This window comes from Cuculus canorus, chromosome 3, assembly GCF_017976375.1.
Source record: "Cuculus canorus isolate bCucCan1 chromosome 3, bCucCan1.pri, whole genome shotgun sequence".
Lineage (NCBI taxonomy): Eukaryota > Metazoa > Chordata > Aves > Cuculiformes > Cuculidae > Cuculus > Cuculus canorus.
This window is the reverse complement of record NC_071403.1, coordinates 3,530,041-3,555,009: the sequence shown is the minus strand read 5'-3', so window position 1 is coordinate 3,555,009 and position 24,969 is coordinate 3,530,041. Positions and strand designations below refer to the sequence as shown.

The 24,969-nt window shown below is 39.8% G+C and overlaps 1 protein-coding gene across 1 annotated transcript in view; it reads left to right on the top strand.

Moving 5' to 3' along the window:
• The first annotated feature begins 666 nt into the window (after positions 1 to 666).
• The window catches only part of TPO (thyroid peroxidase), a 47,759-nt gene continuing 23,456 nt past the window's right edge, over positions 667 to 24,969 (top strand). The window contains exons 1-6 of the mRNA XM_054062971.1: positions 667 to 760; positions 6,019 to 6,100; positions 13,361 to 13,530; positions 15,122 to 15,254; positions 21,557 to 21,686; positions 24,302 to 24,508. Coding sequence (XP_053918946.1) covers positions 667 to 760; positions 6,019 to 6,100; positions 13,361 to 13,530; positions 15,122 to 15,254; positions 21,557 to 21,686; positions 24,302 to 24,508 — 816 coding nt within the window. The remainder of the gene's footprint in view (positions 761 to 6,018; positions 6,101 to 13,360; positions 13,531 to 15,121; positions 15,255 to 21,556; positions 21,687 to 24,301; positions 24,509 to 24,969) is intronic.

Genomic DNA, 24,969 nt, shown 5'->3' with positions numbered 1-24,969 from the left:
AACATGAGGAAAATGTTACCTCTTGGATATATAATTTGTACTGCTGTAATAACTATAGTTAACTACAGAATAACTACAGAAAACCAGTGCACTGAGAAGGAGAATGCAGCTTATGTTCGCCATGGGAGTGTGTTCCCTGTGCTGCTTTGTTATCACACAGGATAGGAATACAGAGGAGTCTGATCAATGTTACTGTTAGTTTGACGAGTTTCACTATCCTATATGCAATGACTGTGTACTTCCATGACTTGCAATCAAGTCATGGAAGTACACTGAGAAGTTCAAAATGAATGGTAAAATATTGCTGAATATCTAATATATAGGCTAAATGATGCTAAAATTGTCAGAATATATTGTATTGTACATAAAGTGATGTATATCCTCGTGCTAGATGCTTCTTAAAATTAAAAAAATAAGAAGGAAGGAAGGAAGGAAGGAAGGAAGGAAGGAAGGAAGGAAGGAAGGAAGGAAGGAAGGAAGGAAGGAAAAGAGAAAAAGTTAATGACATTAATTTCTAAAAATTAGTATTTTGAACTTCACAAACATACCAAACATATGGCTCTAAATCTAATTTAAAAGTAAAATTGACCATATGTCAGAAATTATTTATAGTATTTGGAGATGAAGGTGTGTCTTTTGTCAACAATTACCTCTTCTTTCTTGTAGATGAAAGTGTTCATTATTTTGGGAATTTCAGCAACTATAGCCTTCACAGCTGTTTTCTTTTCTTTCCTTCAGATAGGCAAAGACACCCTCTTTGGTAAGAAACAGAAAAAATACATGTTATATTCTTTTGTTGGTGATTACTGTTAAGCTGAAAATGCACTGGCACTGCAGACAGTTCAGCAATGGCAGTTTAGCTTAATCTCTTTTTATGTGCAAAATAGACTATCTGACTTTGGAGAGAATTATTTCATGGGTGTTTTATATTAAACAGCAGCTTCATAAATTCACAAAAGAAAACTCTATGTGTAATGTATCACAATTATGTATTCTTTGAAATAGGAGTGATTTGACTTTCTTAGTGACATTCATAAGTCAGGTGGCATGTTTACAAACATGATTTCTGGATTTCTTTCCTAGACTGCAAATCACTATGTTCAGTCATAGAATAGAATTGTAGTTGCATGGAATGGTCTGAGTTGGAAGGGACCTTAAAGCCCAACAAGTCCCAACCCCTCTGCCATGGGCAGGGACACCTCCCACTGGCTCAGGCTGCCCAAGGCCCATCCAACCTGGCCTGGAACCCCTCCAGGGATGGGGCAGCCACAGCTTCCCTGGGCAACCTGGGCCAGGGCCTCACCACCCTCATGGTGAAGAAATTCCTCCTTATGTCCAGTCTAAATCTTCCCCTCTCCAGTTTATACCCATTGCCCCTCTTCCTATCACTCCAAGCCTTTGTAAACAGCCCCTCCTCAGCTTTCTTGTAGCCCCTTTCAGGCACTTGAAGGTGGCTCTAGGGTCTCCTTGGAGCCTCCTCTTTTCCACACTGAACAACCCCAACTCTCTCAGCCTATTAACAGATTGTCCTTCATGCCATACTCGAGTTGCCAATAAATAGTACGAAACAATGTAATCTGCTATTAAAAATAGCTCCTGCAGCTGCACAGATTTATCTTGGAGGTGTCTCATTCTAATCCAATGCTTGTAAGATCTGATGATACCTCAGAGATGATGGCAGGGCAGTAATCTAAGTGGCAGTGCATGTGTAGTCTAATTCTTCCCCTCTCAAAATTTATACCCATTGCCCCTTGTCCTATCACTCCAGGCCCTTGTAAGCAGTCCCTCTCCAGCTTTCCTCCAGCCCCTTTGGTTACTGGAAGGCTACTATAAGGTGTTCCCAGACCCTTCTCTCCTCCAGCCTGAACATCACCAACTCTCTCAGAGTGTCCTCAAAGTGGAGGTGCTCCAGCCTTCTGATTGTCTGTGTAGCCCTCCTCTGGACCCATTCCAACAGTTCCATGTCCTTCTTATGTTGAGGATTCCAGAAGTGGACACAATACTCCAGATGAGGCCTTACAAGAGAGGAACAGAGGGGCATAATCCCCTCCCTCCCTGCTGGCCACGCTGCTTTGGATGCAGCCCAGGACACGGTTGGCCTTCTGGGCTGCGAGTGCACATTGCCAGCTCATGTCAAGCTTCTCATCAATCAGCACCCCAAGTCCTTCTCCTTAGGGCTGCTCCCAATCACATCATTCCCCGCCCTGTATTGAAACTGGGGATTGCCCCAATCCAGGCATAGGACCTTACACTTGGCCTTGTTGAACCTCATGAGGTTCACACAGCCCCACTTCTCCAACTTGTCCAGGTTCCTCCGAATGACATTCCATCCTTCTGGTGTGACAACTGCACCACTCAGCTTGGTGTCATCTGCAAACTTGCTGAGGGTGCACTTGATCTCACTGTCTATATCATTGATGAAAGCACTGGTCCCATTGGTCATCCAGGGCTACAGTCGGTTATTAAATGTCTCACCTGGTGACCTGCTGTGGATCCACAAGGGGACACGTGTCCTGTGGGTCTGTTCTCTGCTGGCACCCTGTGGTTATGGGGAACTTTGAGAGCATCTCAGATTGCAGTAGTGTCTATGTTCTAACAATATAATGTTGCCATTTTAAACATCAGAGCTACTTTATTTGCATCTGTTCCATCTAAGTCAGTTAGATCCACTAGACTAGAAACAGAACAAATACTAAATTGAATTTTAAGACACTTCTGCAGAGACTGATTTTGCGTTAAAGTAGGACAGACATGATGAAAAAATAGGATTTCATTCTTTACATTCTTTTAGTTAAATATAAAGCTGTAGATGTGACTCAGAAGGGAAAGTCCTTAGGAAAGTTTTCACTTGAATTTAGTGTAGAATCACAAACAAAACAAATTTATATATAAAAAAATAAAATAAACAAAAAACCTGAACCACCCTCAAGCCATTAGTTCAGATGGGAAATCTTTTTTTTGAGTCATCACTATGAAACAGGGGGGCAGATGTATTTTCCATAGTGGGTATTGTACTTGGAGCTTCCATATTAATTGTTTGGAAAAACATGGTCTAAAAATGAGGTTATATTGTATGCTAGTTAATACAAAACGAATATACATGGACCACAACTGAATTGAATAGGTGGACTGCATATGTCTGGGTTTTTTTTACTGTAAATATCTTTTATTCTGATGGGAACAATACAAAATAATTTTTTTTCCTCCAATAACTACATTTTTGAAAGCACTGGGCTGGTACAAAAAATCATAAGTCTCAGTAGAAAAAGAAGAGAGACAATGGAATTCCGGTGTAGTCGCTGCATCTTTTCTTCTAGATCTGAGTGGGAATCAATACCAAATGATAACCAATACTTTGAGCATAACATATTTCTCAGACGTAAACTCTGTAAAAGTAGTAAAAAATGATGCAATATTACATTCTAAAATATTATATATTAATATTAAATTTATTTTATTACATTCTAAAATAATTTGCTCTTGTACAGCCTTTAAAGTTCAGCCTTGATTTTTAAAATAGTCTCAAAAACATTTTCAGATGTAACAGAAATCTGAATAATAGTAAATGAACCACTGAATATTTTATCATATTTAGGTGAAAAAGAGAACTACTGCTATACTTGGAGGATGAGGAGATCTTTATTCAGCTGAAGTAGAATTTTATCTAAGGAAGCTTAATGCAAATCACACATTATTTTCCCTTTAGATGAGCACTCTGTTGAAAAAATAGATCACAGAAACAGAAGAACATGGACTACAGTTAAAGTATGTCACCTAAAGTTACAGTGCACATAAATGGCAAGCGATTGTACATGAATGATTGTTAGCAAACTATTATTCATGATTAAACATCTAAGAAAAAATGTCTAACCTCACAAAATATAGATAGAAATTAAATGACTGGATTTTAAAAGTAACTAATTCAGTTAATATAGAGCTAGATCTCCATGAGAAAGAAATATTCTATGTTCCATGATATGCAAAATAGCAGAGCTGAAGTTTTATTAGGTTGAGAGAACCACAGAATCACCAGGTTGGAAAAGACCTCCAGGATCATCGAGTCCAACCATTCCTATCAGGCACTAAACCATGTTCCTGAGCACCTCATCTACTCATCTTTTAAATACCTCCATCTTTTAAATACCCCCCCCTCCCTGAGCAGCTGTTCCAGTGCCCAATGACTCTTGCTGTGAAGAATTTTTTTCTGATATCCAGCCTGACCCTCCCCTGGCGGAGCTTGAGGCCATTCCTGTCCTCAGTTACTTGGGAGAAGAGCCCAGCTCCCTCCTCTCCACAACCTCCTTTCAGGTAGTTGCAGAGAGCAATAAGGTCTCCCCTCAGCCTCCTCTTCTCCAGGCTAAACAACCCCAGCTCTCTCAGCCGCTCCTCGTCAGACTTGTTCTCCAGTCCCCTCACCAGCTTTGTTGCTCTTCTCTGGACACACTCCAGAGCCTCAACATCCTCCTTGTGGTGAGGGGTCCAGAACTGAACACAGTACTCAAGGTGTGGTCTCACCAGTGCTGAGTACAGAGGGAGAATAACCTCCCTGGACCTGCTGGTCACACCGTTTCTGATCCAAGCCAAGATGCCATTGGCCTTCTTGGCCACCTGGGCACACTGCTGGCTCATGTTCAGTCGCTGTCAACCATTACCCCCAGGTCCTTCTCCTCTGTACAGCTCTCCAGCCACTCTTCCAGTCTGTAGCACTGCACAGAGTTGTTGTGCCCCAAATGCAGGAAAGTTCACGTGTCTTTCCGTCAAACATAAGTGGAGAAATGAGAATAGGGTTTTCATGCATTGGTCAAATCCCTGAAGGCCTTAAAATTTGTTAATCATGCCTAAATATGCACTTGTATCCTTCACATGGCTCAGATCAGCATGTAGTACCTGTGAGGGAGGCTTGGATTTGTCTACCAATCCAAGGACAGCTTCGTGCAAAATACATGTGAGGCCTGAGAAACACAATGGCATAAACAGAACACAATGCAGGTCAGCTGGATCTGTTAGGTTTTGACCTACATAACATTTGCACAGCTGGACTGATACTGGAAGAAAGAGAAGGAAAGACAAAGTCTTCAAGTCTTCTATGATTCTGTGTTCTGGAGAACAAGTCTAATGAGGAGAACTGAGGGAATTGGGGTTGTTTAGCCTGGAGAAGAGGAGGCTGAGGGGAGACCTTATCACTCTCTATAACTGCCTGAAAGGAGGTAGAGTGGTGTGCGTTGGTCTCTTTTCCCAAGCAATACGTGATGGAATGAGACGGAATATCCTCAAATTGTACCACAAGAAGTACTGATTGGACAAGTGACAGGGGACAGGACAAGAGGGAATGGCCTGAAGCTCCGTCAGGGGAGGTTCAGGTTGGATATCAGAAAAAAATTCTTCACAGAAAGAGTCATTGGGCACTGGCAGAGGCTGCCCAGGGAGGTGGTCGAGTCACCTTCCCTGGAGGTGTTTAAGGAACGGGTGGATGAAGTGCTGAGGGACATGGTTTAAGGGAGTGTTAGGAATGGTTGGACTCAATGATCCAATGGGTCCTTTCCAACCTGGTGATTCTGTGTGATTCTGTGTGACATTAGGACAAATTTCTTCACTGAAAGGGTTCTCAGACCCTGGCAGAGGATGCCCAGGGAGGTGGTTGAGTCCCCATCCCTGCAGAGATTTAAAAGATGGATAGATGAAGTGCTCAGCAAAATGGTTTGGTAGTGGAGAGTTATGGCGGGGCTTGATGATCAAAAAGGTCTTTTCCAACCAAGGGGTTCTATGATTGTGTAATTCTAAGTCTTATACATTAGGGAATAATTGATTTACTACCCCTTCTCTATCTTTCAGGAAGGTCAGAAGCCACAGCATAAGTTTCAGGAACACTTAAATATGAGATCGTTTTAATGGGGAAAAATTACATATATTTTAATATTACAAACCTGTGTATGTTGTAAATGTAAGTAATTGAATAAATATTGGTAACGAATGACATATTAATCTTCCTTTCTTTTTATTTTTTTCCCTGTTGAGAAGACACTGGAGATAACTGTATTTCTAAGGCTATCCAGAAAGGCTCTAATCTGGTGGATTATACTGCACACTATTCACTGAAAAGGTAAAAAAAGAAAATGTGAAGAATCTGTTCAGGAAAAAGCTTTCATAATAGAGAAGTTTGAGGTCATTCTCTTTCTTTGAGACGACATACAATGAAAGGTTATGTTTGTGATCATCTGAACTGATATAACCTTGTGCTTTATCACCACAAGTTACAATGCGAGAAAAATAAGAAATATGAAAATAAATAGAAATATTTTTCTTATCTAAGTAGCACATCATATTCCATTACCATGTGACTCAAAAGTCATAATTTTAAGAATATTTTTGAACGTTAACTATGTGTTTTCCAATGCAGAGGCAGATGGGAACAACTCCTATGCCATGAGGGATAAAATCCTATTGCCTTAAATGGGACTGCTGAAGTGAATTTCACATTTCCCTTTCAATGTGAAACAAATGTAATAAAACAATAAGGAATAAAACATTCATATCAAAATGTGGGCAGTGAACAACTCAAGGAAACCTCCTTTGTGCTTGAGTTATCTACAAGAATGATCCCTTTCCAGGAATGATGAAAATGCCTTAGAATGACTAAATATGAGTCCAAAATTTCAACAGTTTTGTGTGTAGCTCGGACTACATTTCTATGCTATAAAAAATTAATATCTCTCCAATATTTGGAATATATCAGCTAAATTGTACAGGACGGAATCACAATTGCTCAGACTTACTTGTCTCTGTGTTTTGAAAATGAGTCACAATTGCAGAGCTCTGGGAGAGACAACTCTTTCTGTGGACAGAACCCATCAAGAACAGTGCCTGCTCAGAGTCTGAGATCCCTTTCATTTCGTAGTGTTAATACTTCAGTGACAATCCCGAGGTATTCAAATTAAAAAAACATAAGTCTCAACACTTCAGTGGCTGAGCTACCTCACACACCAAATGAAGACACTGATGTTTAGCGCTCTCTCAGAATACGGTGGCAATTATTTGGTCAATATTTGCCCAGTATCTTAAAGATGATGCTAAAACATAAATGGTTGAAGATGATGGTTTCAATTCTAATAGGAATAGAACTGAGACCACTCGCTCATCCCAGATAAATCAACGGACTGCTAAGCTTCCTTCAAAATATTGTGAATATGGATGTATAGTTGCTAACGAGTGTTGTTTGTAAGTCCTATTATTGGGTTACCTTTAAAAGCCTTTATAAGAACTGCAGATTCAGAGCATGGCTGAGATTGAAAAGGATCCTGGAGATCATTTGGTCCAACTCCCTTGCTCAGACTGGAGCCGCTCAGAGGCTGGTTGCCCGTGACCATGTCCACCCCACTTCTGAGTATCTCCAAAGAGGGAGACTCCACAACCTCTCTGGGCATCCTGCACCAGCGCTCTGTCACCCTCTCACTAAAAAAAAAAGTGTTTCCTGATATTAAGACAGTGTTTCAGTTTGTGCCCATTGCCTCTGGTCCTGTCACTGCTGAAAAGAGCCTGGTTCCATCCTCTTTTCACCCTCCCTTCAGGAGTTTATTTATGTCGATTAGATCCCCTCTGAGCCTTCTCTAGGTTGAACAGCTCTCTCAGTCCTTCCTCATACATGGAGTGCTCCAATAATAATTATATATACATATATATATATATGAACATTACAGACAAAGCAAACAGGACACTTTTCTATTCCTCTCACCCCTTCCCCTGCTGTCACCTCTCTTCCCTTCACTTTCCTTTCTTTCTCTCCCCCTTCTCTTTCCCCTTTTCCTCAGCAGCAATTGAATCAGATCAGTGATTTAAAACTCTTAAGAACTTTATCTGATATTAACATTGTTGTTAAACTTTGAATTTCTGTGGGCAGAACACTGCTAATAACAGTACTCTGAGAACCATTTATGCCTTTTGCGTAAGTTTGAGGTTAATCCTGGAAGCAGCCAAAGGCTCACACTGTCAGTAGAGATTTGAAAGAGGTACATTAATATCACCACCGAGGCAGATGCTTTCCTGTTTTTTTGTCCAACGTCTGCCTTAGGAGTCTAAGTCTCGTAAGACTCTCTCTTGTTGCAATGTTAACTGATATAAAATATTTGGTCTTTCAATTTAAAAATGATCATTGTCGGAAGTGAAAATTGTATTTCTACTGTGGGCTTTCATACAATTCAGTTCATTTCATCATTCAGTTAATTGTGCCCAATTAAGTGGGGCAGTGAGAATTAGAAATATCACTAAGACTTCTTCCTGCTTTAATATAGTCTTGTAAATGCACTCCACGCCTGCCTCTTAAACACTAGTCCTAGCCATTTTTAAAGTACAGAAAATTATTTTCTGATCTAACTGTTATATTGAGGAGTGAATATATTTAGTTAAATGTTTTTGCATTTTGATGTCAGTTTAAGACTCCTTTCCTTTGTAAATTTAAGAATACTGTATACTTGAATTAAAGCTTTGGTCATCACATAAGCTGGAAACAAGAAAGAAATGCGTGTGACAACATATTTAAGCTTCTGGAAGTTATGGAGGTCACGTTACTGTGAAAACTCATTTTGCTTTGGCTTACAAGTAAGTCGAAGGAAACTGCAGTGCAATATAGATGAGCTCAGTGCTTTCTTTGAGACTGAAAAGCCAGTTCCTAGATGAAAAGGCAGCTCCTTTTTCAAGTTAGAATAGGAAAACTCTTAGTTGTTATATGTACAATAGTCCAACCTGATGTTTGCTGAATTCATAATCTAAGTGTTTGAACTGCAAACTGAGTCAAAATAACTGGATTCCTCCTGAGACCTCAGCTTGACCTTGAGCTGTGATTAAAATGGACAGGTACATTTCCTCACCTCAGCTGTTTAAAATCATTACTTAAATTCCTGAATTGGTTTTTTGTGTCTTAGAAATTTAGTTGTGTTAGAAATTACTAGTTGGGTTAGAAATTACTTAGCAGTTTTTAAGGTCACATAGGTCCCATAGAATAGTTTGGGTTGGAAGGGACCTTAAAGATCGCCCAGTTCCAACCTCTCTGCCATGGGCAGAGACACCTCCCACTGGATCAGGCTGCCCATCATGGTCCTCGATGACCCAGTAGGTCCTTTCCAACCTATGGATTCTATGATTCTATGATTCTTTGTCTGCCATGCTCATGCTTGTCTCCTCTTGCCAGGTGCTTCTCATGGTTGGTTGCTACTACCTGCCTGCTGTTCCAATTAGTTTCTGCATTTATTAGTCTTCATGAGCAGGTGTTCATGTTTGTCATTGTTATATAAACAGCCATAATATTACTAATGTAGCCTAGATGGAACAATGGCATCATCGTTACTACATATTGTTTGTATTATAGTGACAATGTCAATGGACGTTTAGGCAGTTTGGATATGACTCTCAGAGCCATATGACACCTGTCCAGTGCTATGTGCAAAGACATTGCTAATTTACCACCAGGTGCATTATAAAGTATATTTTGAAAGCAATAATTGGCTTGCAAGAGTAAGCTGTAGTTGCAGTAAATCTTCTCGTAATGACAACCAGTACAAATTCTGAAATTTATACTGGTTTTAACTAGTGAGTCTTAGCACTGTTAGGATGATTCCCAATTCCAAATGCACATTACTTTTATATTCTGCTGAGTTTTTTTTCTGGGGTGTAAGGTGTGGAACAAACTAAAGATAATTCTAGAATGGGCAAGATGTGCGAAGTGCTAATATCTTAGATCCTCATTTCAAGGCCAGGTTGGATGGGCTTTGGGCAGCCTTGTCCAGTGGGAGGTGTCCCTGCCCATGGCAGGGAGTGGAACTGAATGGGCTTTAAGGTCCCTTCCAAACCAACCTATTCTATGATTCTATGGTTCATTGCACACAGCAGCTGATGATTACAAATTTGTCCTGGTAGAACTTGGTAACTGACTCCAAAGGACTGATGAACTGGTTATCTCAGAGAGATTTGAATTAGTCTGGTAAATTAAGTGGTGCTAGATATTTGGTTTAAGCAAGTTTTAGATAAGATGTATTTTTAGATTCCCATTTAAACTTACCCTAATATATTGAAGGTAAGCACAATTCTAATACAAACACAAGAGGTTTCCTCAACCTATTTAAATAAAGAAATGATTGAAATTTCTGAGCATATTTTAACTCATATTTTAGCTGGAGGCACAGTGTTCTTAAGAGATTAAAAAGTATAGATGACAGCCTCAAAAAAATACAAGCCTTCACAGGAGATCAAAGATCTTTCTCACCATCTTCATTCTGGTAAAATTACTTTTATTTAGCGTATATTGCATTTGAACTGCTTTGTTTCATGTTTTTAAGGAACTTAATCTGTAAACCCTACAAATTAAAATGTTTTTTTCTATTGGCCCTTGTCTGTGCGAAGTCAAAAGGACCATCTAAAGAAGGGACCATCATGGGATCACCTGTATGCACAGGGAAGTGGAAAATAATATTCGGTGTTCCAGATAGGTTAAAGTTGCAGAAAGCAACTAAACATGATCAGTGAGTCAGTACCAGTCTGGTCTTAAATCAGACTGACCGTGTACATACACCTTACAAGGAAGAAGAAATATTCTTCATAACTTATGACTTTCTCACTTCATATTCTGCGCAATGTCACTGCTTTGAGACATCTCCTGATGGTGACAAAGATCTAAGGCATTAATTCCGACCAGACACCATTAAACAATGTATTCTATAACTATATTTAATTAAGACAGAAAGAAACCTCAGACTCAAAGTATCTGAAGCTGAAAGGGAAAGTGTGGCTCATATTCTGGAGATTTTATCTGGGGGTTTGGTGGAGTTTTTTATGAACATATATTAATAGTTATGATCTGTAATGAGACCCAGTAAGTCTGGCAAGCGAAAAGAACCTTCAGCCCAAACACCGTGGTCTGCACTAGGGCTTATGTTCTTAAACATGTATGAAAGCCACTTCATGTCTGATTCCATGTTCCCAATAATGATATTGTCACGGATCATTCTATTAGCTTTAGGAGGCTGTTTCTGCATTACAAAATACTGAGGCAGTTTGTAACCCACACAGTGTTCAGCTTTAGGTGTGCGGGCAAGAACTCGAATGCATACATCAAATAAGGACGGGGGAAAGGGAATGTGACAAACTATCAACTGCTGTGATAATCTTACGGCATCTGTGGGATTAGGCATAAGATAGAAAATATCTCAAAATGGAACATATCTTGCCCTTAAGGGTGATGATGCTCCAGTCTGAGGGGTTTTGGCAGGGGGTGTTATTTTTTTATTCTTAGCTGACTTGTACAATTGCTCTTAATTAACTCATTTACACAGAGATATTTGCCTTTTCATATAAGGTTTATTTAAATGATGCATAACCGATATTGTCTCCATATGGATATTAAAATATTAAAATTAAGGTCTTGCAAATAGTTATAACGTCTTCCTTTTCTTTTTTAACTGGCACGCAATTCAGGACTTTCAAAACTTTGATTCTCCACCATATTCCTAATTGTCTGTAGAAAACCTGAAAAACATGATGCTGAGGTGCACGGTAGCTACTACTTCTTGAGCTCTGCTTTAGAAAAGAAAGGAATAGTTTCTGCATAAAGAATAAATGAGCAGATTAAGGCTCCTTTGGATCAATTAAGGACACATTTAGCATCTAGAAAAACCCTTGGAATTGTAATTTCTTACTTAATTCTTTTTTTTTTTAAGTAAGCGTGTTTATAATTTTGCAGACAGAAATTTAACTGTTTGCTTTGCCTAAATCAAAATTGTTGTTTCCATTTTAAACTTGTCTTGTGCTTTAACCTTACCTGAGTGGATATAACAGCATGTTCTGAGGGAAATTGCATATACAAATAAATCTATGCTGCAGAGAAGCCCTCAGGGGTGTCTGCAACCTATGACCCTCTCTGGAAATGGAATAGAGTGTTCTTCTCTAAGCTGTAACAGTCAGACTGTGACTTGGGAATTCCAGCTAAAAGGGGTTTTTTCCTTGTAACACTTTTCTCAAGGCTCTTCTGCCAATAAAAGGACAGTGGTAATACAGTTCATGCTGAGTGAAAAATAGATCTTGCAGTGAACCACAGAACAGCTGAGAGAGATCTGGAGACCATCTAGACCAGCACTGTGCTGAGAGCAGGTCTACTAGAGCAGGCTGCTCAGAGCACTGTCCCTTTGGGCTTTGCGTATCCCCAGTGATGGAGGAGACTCCACAACATCTCTGGGCAGCCGGTTGCGGTGTCTGACTACCCTCACAGGAAAAAGGATTTTTCTTAAGTTTAAATATTTAAATTTATGTTATCTCCTCAAACCTGAGCTCCTTAAAGTTAGAGGTAAAGGCCAGGCTGTAAACTAACACATATAGCCCTGTAACTGTCTAATGGCTATTACTTGACATGTTGAAACTTGGGTTTCTCCTCCCAAGTGATAGACGATTGGACAAGAGGGAATGGCCTTAAGCTGCATCAGGGGAAGTTTAGATTGGACATTAGGAAAAAAATCTTCACAGAAAGGGTTATCATGCACTGGCAGAGACTGCCCAGGGAGGTGGTTGAGTCCCCATCCCTGGAGGTATTTGAAAGGTGAGTAGATGATCTGAAAGGTCTTTTCCAACCTAATGATTCTATGATTCTATGGAGATCTACTATATTAATTGCTGCAACTCCATGTGTAACTAGGCAGTGGGAGGCAGGTGCTTCTACATTCTACATTTGTGAATCACAGAATCATAGAATGGTTTGGGTTGGAAGGGACATTAAAGATCACCCAGTTCCAACCCCTTTGCTGTGGGCAGCAACACCTCACAGTGGATTGGGCTACTCAAAGCAGCTCAAAGCATCCAACTTGGCCTTGAACACTTCCAGGGAAGGGGCAGCCACAACTTCCCTGGGCAACCTCTGCCAGGGCCTCACCACCTGAACTACAAAAAATTTCTTCCTAATGTCTAACCTAAACTTTCTACTTTCCAATTTAATGCCACCTGCAGTGGTTGAGGTGTTCTTTGATATTAAATGTGCATGAAAGCACAGCCTATTCACTTAGATGTTTCCATAGTGGGAGTCCTATATGGTGGCTATCCTGCACACAATCTTCCTAGCCACTGTCCTGCAGGCTCTGTTCATCCCAAATGTCTCATCCTGAAGACCTCTCACAAACTTAACCTGTTGTGTGTGTCCTATGGAAGGGAAATTCCAATTTCTTTCCAGAATTTTCCTTCCATATTAGTCTTCCTTTCTACTTCCCTACCATAACTTTCAGTCAAAAAATACTTTAAACTTGGAACATACCCGACACGGATAAATATAGTTATTATTAAAATCTCAACGGTTATACATTAAAAAACATTCTGTATTTTATCTCAATTACAGAACTATCCGAGCAAAGGGAATTTCAACTCCTACCATGTTGCTGGCTTTCTCCAAATTTCCTGAACGAGAGAGTCAAGATATTTCCCAAGCAGCTGAACGAATGGAAATGTCAATTCAAGTGCTGAAACAAGAAGTTTGCCAGAAGCACAAACGTTCATTGCATCCAACTGGTAAAAAAATAGTATATCAAAATACCCAAAACCCCATATTGATTTGTTGAATGTTGTCTTTTAGACTAAAGTTGGGTTAGCATCACTTTTATTTTACCTTGGGCAAGATTACATATTTTATCTGCACCCTGGGGCCAGGAGGCACTCTGTTTGGTTCTTAAAAGCACCTCACAGTGTAACTTTTTTGCCTTTCTCTTTGCTGGCGTGTGGGCTGTGTTGTTACAGCTGAGGAAAGCACCGCTTTGCTATTGGTATCGTGTGGACTCATGACGGTAAATTTGTATTGCCGACAAATCAGCTTGCATATCCTCACTGTTGTGAGCTTCTTATATCCAGTGAAGCATCTGTCTTCCCAGGACTTTGGGTTTTAGTGCTTCTGGGGCATAGAGTCTGCAGGTAAAATAATACAGTTTCTATCACACTAAGGCACTGGCATTTCCAAATACACTTCTTCTGGCTACATTGATGGCCTTATTAATATTATTAATAATTATTTATATATTCCCTCTTTTAAGAAAATACTTCATTTCCAAAACTGGCTTTATAATGCAATGCTGTTACACATTTATTTACACTTTGTTTCTATTTTAACTGATTTGTTATGTTAGAAGGAGAAAACGAGAGAGATAATTCAGAAAGTCCGGTGATGTATAACAGTCTAAGTAAAGTAAAAGTCTTGTTACTGTTAATTAGAGATGAATTTTAAGCTAAGATCTGTTTGGTAACTAGAAGGCTCAAAATTTCAGCAACATTGACTTTTTTCTGTAATTGAATTCTGTCACGTAGAACACTATGACCTGCAGAATTATAATTTGTATTCTCTGTCTTAGTATTATGATTTGACATTATTTTTCAAGATATGGAAGCATTAGAGTGCTGCAGACAAACATAAAATTCCGTAGGGCTTTTTGGTTGTTGTTTGGTTATTTTCCTCACAGAAACATTTGACTTACAAAACTACTAAGACATTTGTAAAGCTAAAAATATACATATATGTGTGTACGCGTATTTAAATACACGCAGACATTCACACGGATGCGATTATCTTCCTTCTGGTGCAATTTCAAAAGAATTCAAATTTCTAAATCATAGGAAAAGTGCTCAAAACTCTTGTTCATTTTCAAAACTGGAAATGATTTTAATGGAAGATGAATAGATTATGTAATAGCTATATAGCCAGCTTTAAAATTTTATATTTCTGCATCTTTCCAGTCCCCCATTTTTCCTCCTTCTCTTCTCAAATGGAATTTTTTACACCTTTGTTGTCAGCACAGGGACTGGCCAAGCGATGTGACTAAAACGCAGGGGAAGAAGGAAGTGAAAAGCAGGTTTAAGAAGGCAAAAAAGGAGCAGATCAGCGTCAGTCCTCATCTGTGGCTGGACTGCTTATTCTCTAAGCATCAGATAATAAAACCAGCTCTTCCCTTTCACCCTCTATGTCCTCTGAGTCCCTGAGACTGCCTCCTGCAGCATGAAGTGCTCTTTCCAAGGAAGAAGAGAGTGGATGCTGCAGCTCTAGCTGACATTAATGTCTTTTCTCTTGTAGCATCTACAGAGCAACAGAGGAAATTATTTGTGTTTTTCCTTTCAGATCTTTTGTCAGCTGATCTGCTCACTATGATCGCTAATATTTCTGGATGTCTGCCTCATATGTTACCACCAAAATGTCCAAACAATTGCTTAGCTAACAAATATCGACCCATCACTGGGGCCTGCAATAACAGGTATGTAGGATAAGAATTACGCCCTGAAAAATCTTCCTTATTCTTTAAATGCTAGAAGCTATGTTTACTATTTCCAAGAAAAATTGGGGGACAGTGACCTCAATCAGCTAACTTGGGCATCAACGACTCTCTAAAAGCCTCTGAGAGCTCCCAAAGAAAGAAACTCTTCACCTAAACTTCGATACACTAATTTTTGGGGACTATCTCTCCTTATGAAGACTTCTAAGATTATGTAAGGAGCTTTAAATTTAGAGAGAACTGATTCAGTAGACGTCTTTTTCTATATAAAATAAACAGACTGAATTCTAAGTCAGCATTCATTTTTGAATGAATTGGATAAAGCGGTATTGAGCAGGAAAATACAATTACTTCAGGAGGAGCAATAAGAAAATCAAGTCGATTCTACTTTTTGTGTTTTCCCACATAAGTTTGTGAACGTTTAACAAGCGTTCATCTAAAAACTATGGGTGATGTATTTACTTTTATATATCTATATATATAAATATATGCTTATTGGCCATTTGAACGACTATTATTTGCTACTATTTTCTACTTGTTACCTAATATGTGTGGCAACTGTTTCCTGCAAACCTCAACATTATGGATGTAACTATATTTTCAGGATCCTCCAAGGCAATGAGGGTGTAATACTGAGAGTGAGAGCCCTTTTGAGTACGAGGTTCCTCACTACAAGAAAGACATTCAGGTGTCCAGAGAAGGGCAACAAAGATGGAGAACAAGTCTTATGAGCAACAGATGAGGCAACTGGGGCTGTTTAGTCTGGAGAAGAGGAGGCTGAGGGAAGACCTTATCACTGTCTACAACTGCTTGAAAAGAGGTTGTAGAGTGGTGGTTGTTGGTCTCATTTCCAAAGTGACAGGTGATAGGGTGAGAGGGAATGGCCTCAAGGTGCACCAGGGGAGAGTGAGATTGGACATTAGGAAAAACTTCATTATTGAAAGGGCTCTCAAGCACCAGAACAGGCTGCCCAGGGAGGTGATTGTGTCCCCATCCCTGGAGGTATTTAAAAGGTGGGTAGATGGAGTGCTTAGGAATATGATTTAGTAGTAGACAGGTACGGCTGAGCTTGATGATCTCAAAGGTCTTTTCCAACCTAGGGATTCTATGATTCTATGATATACTGAACAGCCTTTGGGTACAGAAGGTCACAAATCAAAAGGTAGAATGTAGCTTTACAAGTGAAGGGCTACAGAGCTGTAAATGAAAGGTCATTAATGTTGGACAGGTTAAGGCACTCCGCATCTTGGTGAATGAACAGCAGACAATTCCGCAGTTTTATTATTCAATAGATCTGTTTTCATGAAATGGATCTGTGTTTTGCCAAATCGCAAGTAGTTTGCAAGGAGCCCGACTGATAGGCTTTGTGTTGGAAGGATGCAACCTGACATGCATCGATGTTCTAAATCTAACTATGTGGATATCCGTGATTTCCCTCATGCACTTACAGAGTTGCTTGGAGTCTGAACTAGCAGTTAGTATAATATTTGCACTGACAACTCCATCAGGCTTGAACACACCAGCCATGATTCATGCAGCTGAACATAGGCACATGGTTGACGTTCTTAATTTGCAGGCATGGCTGCTGTACTCTTTCTCTGCAGAGACAGAGAGAACCACACTCTGTTGTGGGTAAGGCAAAACATCTTTTTCTCTTCAGCGACTCTGCTAATACTAGAACGTGTATAGGCATTACATTTTGGCTTGTAAAGCTTGATGGGTTAAATATGATCCGTTGAGTCTTCTTGATCTGTAGTCACTGTGTTGTACTTTGTAGAACTTTATGCTTGCATCAAATCAATGTTTAAATCCATCACTTATATTTGGTGGTATGTTAAACTTGTTGCTCTAAATATCTGTAAAGGGAGTAAGGAAATAAAAAAGCCACCAAAATCAGATTTTGAAACTAACAGGTCAGATCTTAACTTAGTGTAAAACTTTGTGATCCCTTTAAATACCTCAAGCTTTACCGCAATGCATCAGCTTAAAAAGACCGTTATATTATAATGTAAAAAATTTATCACCTTAGCCAGCTTCAAGGACTTAAAACTTTAAACAAAGTACCAACCTGTATTTTTCCTTGCCTTACAGCTGCCACTTTTGGGTAGAAAATATATCAGGACCTCTGCCGTATTTGTAATGTTAGTCACCCAGTAGGAATGTGCAGCTGTGCTGTAGATCAGAAAATGCTGCATTTCATAGGAGAAATTTGAAAACAAAATTCACAGTGGAAATATTTGCTGACCTACAGGAAAAAAAAATCTATTGAAATCTATTTAAAAGTGAGCACGGAATTTCTTTACTGATATTTTACTTCATTAGTTCACGTATTTGGAACAAACCAGATAGATTACAAAGTGTTTATTCCACAGCGCTGAGATTATTGTGTTTTAGTGTGAATTTCCGAGAACAAACACATAATAGAATGTCAGAAACGTGGCCTTCTATGAAGAATACCAATGTGATATCAGACATTCCCAGAGGTGTCATCATCTACATCTACTAGAAATATCAATCGACAAATCAACAAATCAAAATCAACAGATTTTACTCTTCTTTCTGCCTGAAGGCATATATGTGGATGAGCAAAATAAATTTACTAAAGCAAATAAGCAGAATAAATTTACAATATTATTTTTTAAATTAATAATAAAGGAGAAAAGCCATGTCCAAATAGCTGGCTTTTTTTTCCCCCCGTTGTTCATCCCAACTAAGTAGCATTGATCTGTGTACCTTTTAGTGTCTAGTGCAATGACAGGAGTTCAAAGGTGAAGGAATAACAGGTGCTAAAGGGATAGAATTTCACAGTGCAATTAACCTCACCTAATCTTATATTCCTGAGGTAAGTATAGATCTACTGCAAGGCTGCAGCCTTGACTGTTCCTAATAGTGAGAGACAGGATCAGATGACACGATGGCACCCAAGAGCTGTCTGTCTCTCTGGCTTGATGGACAGGTGTTTAGCTGACAGGATTACATTTTGTATGCCTAATATTTGGGTAACGACGAGGAACTTTATGTGCAGTATTTCTATGTGATTGCTCTGTCATTAACCATTAAATCAAGTAAGGACCTGATCACAGAATCACAGAATCACCAGGTTGGAAAGGACCCATTGGATCATCGAGTCCAACCATTCCTAACACTCCCTAAACCATGTCCCTCAGCACTTCATCCACCCGTTCCTTAAACACCTCCAGGGAAGGCGACTCGACCCCCTCCCTGGGCAGCCTCTGCCAGTGCCCAATGACTCTTTCTGTGAAGAATTTTTTTCTGATATCCAACCTGAACCTCCCCTGACGGAGCTTCAGGCCATTCCCTATTGTCCTGTCCCCTGTCCCTTGGGAGAAGAGCCCAGCTCCCTCCTCTCCACAACCTCCTTTCAGGTAGTTGTAGAGAGTAATAAGGTCTCCCCTCAGCCTCCTCTTCTCCAGGCTAAACAACCCCAGCTCTCTCAGCCGCTCCTCGTCAGACTTGTTCTCCAGCCCCTCACCAGCTTTGTTGCTCTTCTCTGGACACTCTCCAGAGCCTCAACATCCTTCTTGTGGTGAGGGGCCCAGAACTGAACACAGTATTCGAGGTGTGGTCTCACCAGTGCTGAGTACAGAGGGAGAATCACCTCCCTGGACCTGCTGGTGACCCCATTTCTGATACAAGCTAAGATGCCGTTGGCCTTCTTGGCCACCTGGGCACACTGCTGGTGTGTCTGTGTGCAGCAGTGTTCCTGGGCACACTGATGCTTAGTCTGAAGCTCCGTTAGATTTAGGGATATGAATATGGGTCACCTAGTGGAAAGAATGACCAGCCCTGACTGAATTAAGTGACTATTAAAAGGAATTAAGCTATTTCCTTTAGGATTGCTCCTTTACTTCAGTTCTTACGAGAAGCAGCTGAAGAAACTGGGGCTATTTATTCTGGAGAAAAGGAGGCTGATGAGGGACCTCATCATTGTCTACAACTGCCCAAAAGGAGGTTGCAGCAAGGTGGGTATTAGTCTATTCTCCCAAGTATCTAGCGATAGGATGAAAGGAAGTGGCCTCAGGCTGTGCCAGGGGAGTTTTAGTCTAGATATTAGGAAATATTATTTCACTTAAAAGATCGTCAGGCATTGGTACAATCTGCCCAGGGAAGTGGTGGAGTCACCATCCCTTGAGGTGTTTAAAAGGAATGTAGATGTGGTACTTAGGGACACGGTTTAGTGGTGGCCTTGGCAGTGTTGGGTTAATGGTTGTACTGAATGATCTTAAAGGTCTTTTCCAACCTAAATGATTCTGTAATTCTATGCAATTGCTCAGTTTAGTGGCAGGATTATATTTCAGAAGTTTTCCGTGTTTGCCAGGAGTTATGTCTACGGTAGCTCAGAGCATTGTAAAACTTGACAAAATACAATTATTAAATTGCCATATGGCATTCATTCTTTCTCCCTGAAACTAGGCAGGATATTAAAATAACATTCGAAAGACATAAATCTTGATAGTGAACTGCATCTTAAAAATCCAGGTTCCTCTAGGGGAGCCAAAAAAAACCCCAAACTGTGCAATTCCATTATTTCACAAATGAATGAGAAGTCTCATTTCCCATAAACAGAATGTACAGTAATCAAATTTGACTACTCCATAAGGCTGTGTGGTACCAAAATCTCATTATTTCAGCTGCCCTGGATAAAAACCTTTTTAACTCAAGCAAGATTCCAAGACATTAACATGTTTAATGCAATAATATAAAGGCATGTGAGAAGGGTTTTATTTAAGTTACATTCCAGTGATCTGCTAAAATATAAAAGCAATCAGGAGAAAAATCACTGGTTAAGCAGTTAAATTAACATTTCATTATTTTTAATTGAGTGAAATAGCACTACACTATGTGCAGTGTTTTATGCAATTTCAATAAAGGCAAATCAACTGTAACTAATTTGAATGCTTTATTAAAGCATACTTCAACCTTCAAGTGTGAATTATTGTGGATAATTAAGTGTATTACTCTACCATATAGCTTGGCAAATGGAGCCACTTCAGTGTGCTGGAGATCAATGAAGTAATAATAAAATATTTGCTCCCTCTTTAGTGTCCCAATAGATACAAAAATGTACGTTTTAAAGCTGCTTATTTCTACTGATTGTCTTGGAATAGTTCTGGTTCTTTGTGGCTTTCATTACAACCTTGGTCCACTCGTTACATCGCAAACATTTTATTTCTTCTTTTTACTGTCTCTATATTTTTAAGAATTATGAAATATATTGAGTAAGCTGTGTTAAAAAAGCCACCAAATAAAAAAAAAGAAAAACCCTAAAATGTTGTCTTAGGAAAAAAACATAAGAAATGTTCATGGTAAAAGGAAAATTATTGGGTCAAGCCCAAGACTCACTGACTATAGGAATAAATAAAAATCACCAGAAAACATGTCCTGGAGCTCAAATCAAGTGTGATCTGACTTTTACCACACTTTTGTCTAAATTTTTTATTAACCTTCTCTCTTCCAAGCAGTCTGGCTGCAGGATGGCAAACTGGCCCTTAGTAATCCCAAGATGTGCCCGGCCGGGTTTCATTGAAAGCAATGCTTGTTTGCCCGAGCCAAATCAATGCCACAATTAGTGTTAGCAACTTAAAAGCATGGTTCAATCATACCAGCGCCTGGGCTTGTGCGTGGGCACTCCCAAATCTGTTACCCAAGTATTGAGATGCAACCAGAGCGAATAGTCATGGAACTGAGCAACTTCAGCCATCATTCCCCTTTCCTCATTCCTTTCTCCTTAAGTCTCGTTAAATTAATACTTCTCTGTGACTAGTATCCATTTTCCTTTTAAGCTTTCTTCAACTTTATTCTAGGACTTCTTTAGGTTTTCCTATGTCTTGATTTCATAGAATCATACAATCATAGAATAGTTTGGGTTGGAAGGGACCTTAAAGATCATCCGGTTCCAACCCCGTGCCATGGGCAGGGACACCTCCCACTGGCTCAGGCTGCCCAAGGCCCATCCAACCTGGCCTGGAACACCTCCAGGGATGGGGCAGCCACAACTTCCCTGGGCAACCTGGGCCAGGGTTTGACCACTCTTTTCAAAGATCTTTGCATGAATATCTTATTGCAATGGAATATTGCTCTGCAGCTGATGATTATTCTGTATTTATACTGGTTTATATTCAGCTTATATTCCAAATATAAACGTATTTTGAATGTATTAAAAATATAAAATTATTTCATATTAAGAATATATTCAGAGGTGCAGGATTTTTTGTTTCTTTGGCTGCTGGTTTAGGGTGTTTGGTTTTTTTGTGTTTCCTAAGGGAGCATCCTAGATGGGGAGCATCCAACACAGCCCTGGCTAGGTGGCTTCCACCAGCCTATGAAGATGGATTCAGCCAGCCTCGAGGATGGGATCCCAGAATCCGATACAACGGAGTCCAGCTACCCTTGGTTAGAAAGTGCACCACAAGATCACTTGAAGCACACTGGGCTGTAACCACACCCTCCACCACAGACCTCCATCAGTAAATCAAATAGCAGTAGAGCTCAGTCAAGGAGTTGCTAGCTTTGCTAAAGCTTAAGCCCATGGAGCAGTGCTGAGGTGGCATTGACAGCCTCAGGGGCAGCTCTGCCAACAAGGATCATGGTCGAGAGCTTGCAGGGCTTGAACCAGCTGCATGCCTCACCTGACAGGGCAGGCAGCAGACCTGGGGGGATGATTTGTCAGCCTAGAGAAATGTCGGTGCAAGGTGAACCTAATCATAGCCCTCCCATGCAGAAACAAATAGCCATAATAGAGGAGAGAGAGGTCTTCACAAGGATGCACATTGACATTGCAAGAATCAATGGTCACAAGTTGCTCCAAGAGAAATTTTGATTTGATGCAACAAGGAAAATTTGTTATGAGAAAAATTAAATATTAGAATAGGCTGCCTAGAAAACTGCTGGAATATCCCTCATGGGAAACACCCAAGACGTGGCTTGAAGGGGCTCCGAATCACCTAATCCCATGTGGTCTCCAGAGTTTCCTTACAGCATAGACTTTCCAGTGATTTTATGATTCTTTGTCTCAATAATGATGCCTTTGTTCAGGAAAAGAGGGGGAAAACAAGATTGGGTGTTAGCTAAATAAATATAAAACACATAGATGGACTAGCATGTCTATGTCTGTACCCACATCAACCTTTTTCTCCAAGGCTGGCATACCTTAACTGAACAAGTATTACTGCCAAATCATAACTTCATTTTTTAGCTAGACCAAGTTACTGAGCTAAGATGACGTTGCAATATTTATGGATTTTAGCAGCTCATATACCTAAAAAATAGTAGAGCTCTTATTGAGGGAAGTTTGAGCAAAAAATATTTGTGTGGAAGGTGAAAAATTCTGCAGTGCAGTGTCCAATGATTTGTGCTGGATTTGCTCTTTCTGGGTTGTCATCATTGCTTTGAAACTTGACTTTTAATGGACTCGAAGTCTTGTTATTTTAACCAACGTATATTTAATAAGGATGAGTAAGAGAATTTAGTGTTAATGTCAGCTGCAACTCGTGTTATTAATTAAATAGCATTGTCTCTAAGCTGCACAGTTTAGAGCTTAAAGATGAAAACCTGACATTTACACAGGTAAATTTCCAGTAGATGGTACAAACTGCCTCTTTCTAGATTCATTAGGTACCTGTTTGTGAAGTAAAAAGCCCTAAAACAAAACTACATGGCTGCATCAAATTTGATCCTATCTGACCTTCAGCAAGGTTGTCTGCTTATTTTGGAGTAAGAGTGGATAAAAAAACATCTAGGGCCATAGATGTTTTTCCTCACTTAAATACTCATATTTTTTTTAATACAATCCAACTGTATGCTTTAAAAAGCAACCTGCAAATAACATAATGGTGAGATACCAGTGTGAGGATTACTATAAAGCAATATTAGAACACAGTGTGGCGGTGCGAGTTAATAGCGATAAGAAAATCTTACTACCCGCAAGAAAAAAAAGTTGTGCTTTGTGACCACCAAAGCCATTAAAATACTCATGTAAAAACTTATATTCCTGATAAGCATTATGTGACGTCGCTCTTGACTATTTTGATATAAAACCTGATGTTCCTAACAAGTCCCGCGTTGACTCTTGTCCTTACCAATTCTGTTTAACTGCACCTGCCTTATACGTTCATTACGTAGCCCTTAAATTTATTAAAGAACCTGTGACTCTATTTGATGTGCTGCCCTTTCAATCCCTTGACTTCTAAGTCAGCTGCTGCATGCAAGGGAATGTTTCGCAGCACGAGGGAGGACTCTGTGAATAATAATACCCTAATCATCACAAACTGACTGCGGATGATTTGCTCTGGTAGTTTTCCTTGGTTGATAGTATGGGCTGGACACGTAGCATAGATGTCTCCATGTGTTCCCCCTCAGAGCAGCTGTATCTCTATCCAATTTTCACAGAAGTGCCCCAGAAATATATTTTGGCTTCTCCTTGCCTGGCAGAGCTTTCAGCTGCTATTTATTTGCAACCTGGCTTGTTTCCTGAGCTGCATAAGCTGCTCCATTTATGTACAGAGCAGCCCAGAGCCTCTGTGCATCCACAACGATTTGAGGTCGCCCACCAAGCGGAATCCATGTGTTAATGGAGCAGAAAACAGAATAAGTAGAAAGAAAACTTTTAGACAGTCTAAAAGAAACGTGCGGTTTTCAAAACTCTGTGGAAAGGGATAGATCAAAGATACACTGCTCATTTGGAAAATACGTAGAAAAACTCAGCTGAAATATCTTTGAATCTGCTTGTGGCACTGGTATCTTCGCTCCTGAACAGAAATAAGAATCTGTCAGAGGTTTGGTTTTTTGTTGTTGTTGAGGGTTTTTTTGTGGGTTTTTTTTTAGGTAAACCATTAAAAGTACTCTACAACATAAAGTATTCTGAAGGGAAGAGAGTGGAGACGTCTTTTATCAGTGTTCCCTCTACTTTTTATTGTTTTATTATTTTTTCCACCTACTTTTAAGTGGTTTATCATTTTGTGAGAAGTAAATACTGCTTGGTACTGAAAGTAAATTATTTCTTTTCCCAGGTTCGTGAAGTGACAAGAAAAATTATTCATGCGTCTAACAAGGCTGTTACTGAGGACAAACTGTATTCTGATATTATTATGACATGGGGACAGTACATAGACCATGACATTTCATTCACACCCCAGAGCACAAGTAGAACCGCCTTCCTAAATGGAACGGAGTGCCAGATGACATGTGAAAACCAGAATCCATGTTTTCCAATAAAGGTAAGATTCTAAATTAACTTCTTCAAGAGAAATTCCAGGCTCTAAACAGGTGAGTAAAGTAAAACACATTAGTGATACACATACACTGAAATAATTACAAAGCAAATTGGTAGATCATCCAGGGATATTAGAATCATAGAATCATAGAATAGTTTGATTGGAAGGGACCTTAAAGACCATTCAGTTCCAGTCCTATGGGCAGAGACACCTCCCACTGGCTCGGGTTGCCCAAGGCCCATCCAACCTGGCCTTGAACACCTCCAGGGATGGGGCAGCCACAGCTTCCCTGGGCAACCTGGGCCAGGGCCTCACCACCCTCATAGCAAAGAAATTCCTGCTTATGTCCAGTCTAAATCTGCCCTTCTCCGTTTTTTACCCATTCCCCTCATCCTATCACTACAAGCCTTTGTAAACAGCTTTTTTGTAGCCCCTTCAGGTACTTGAAGGTCACTATAAGGTCT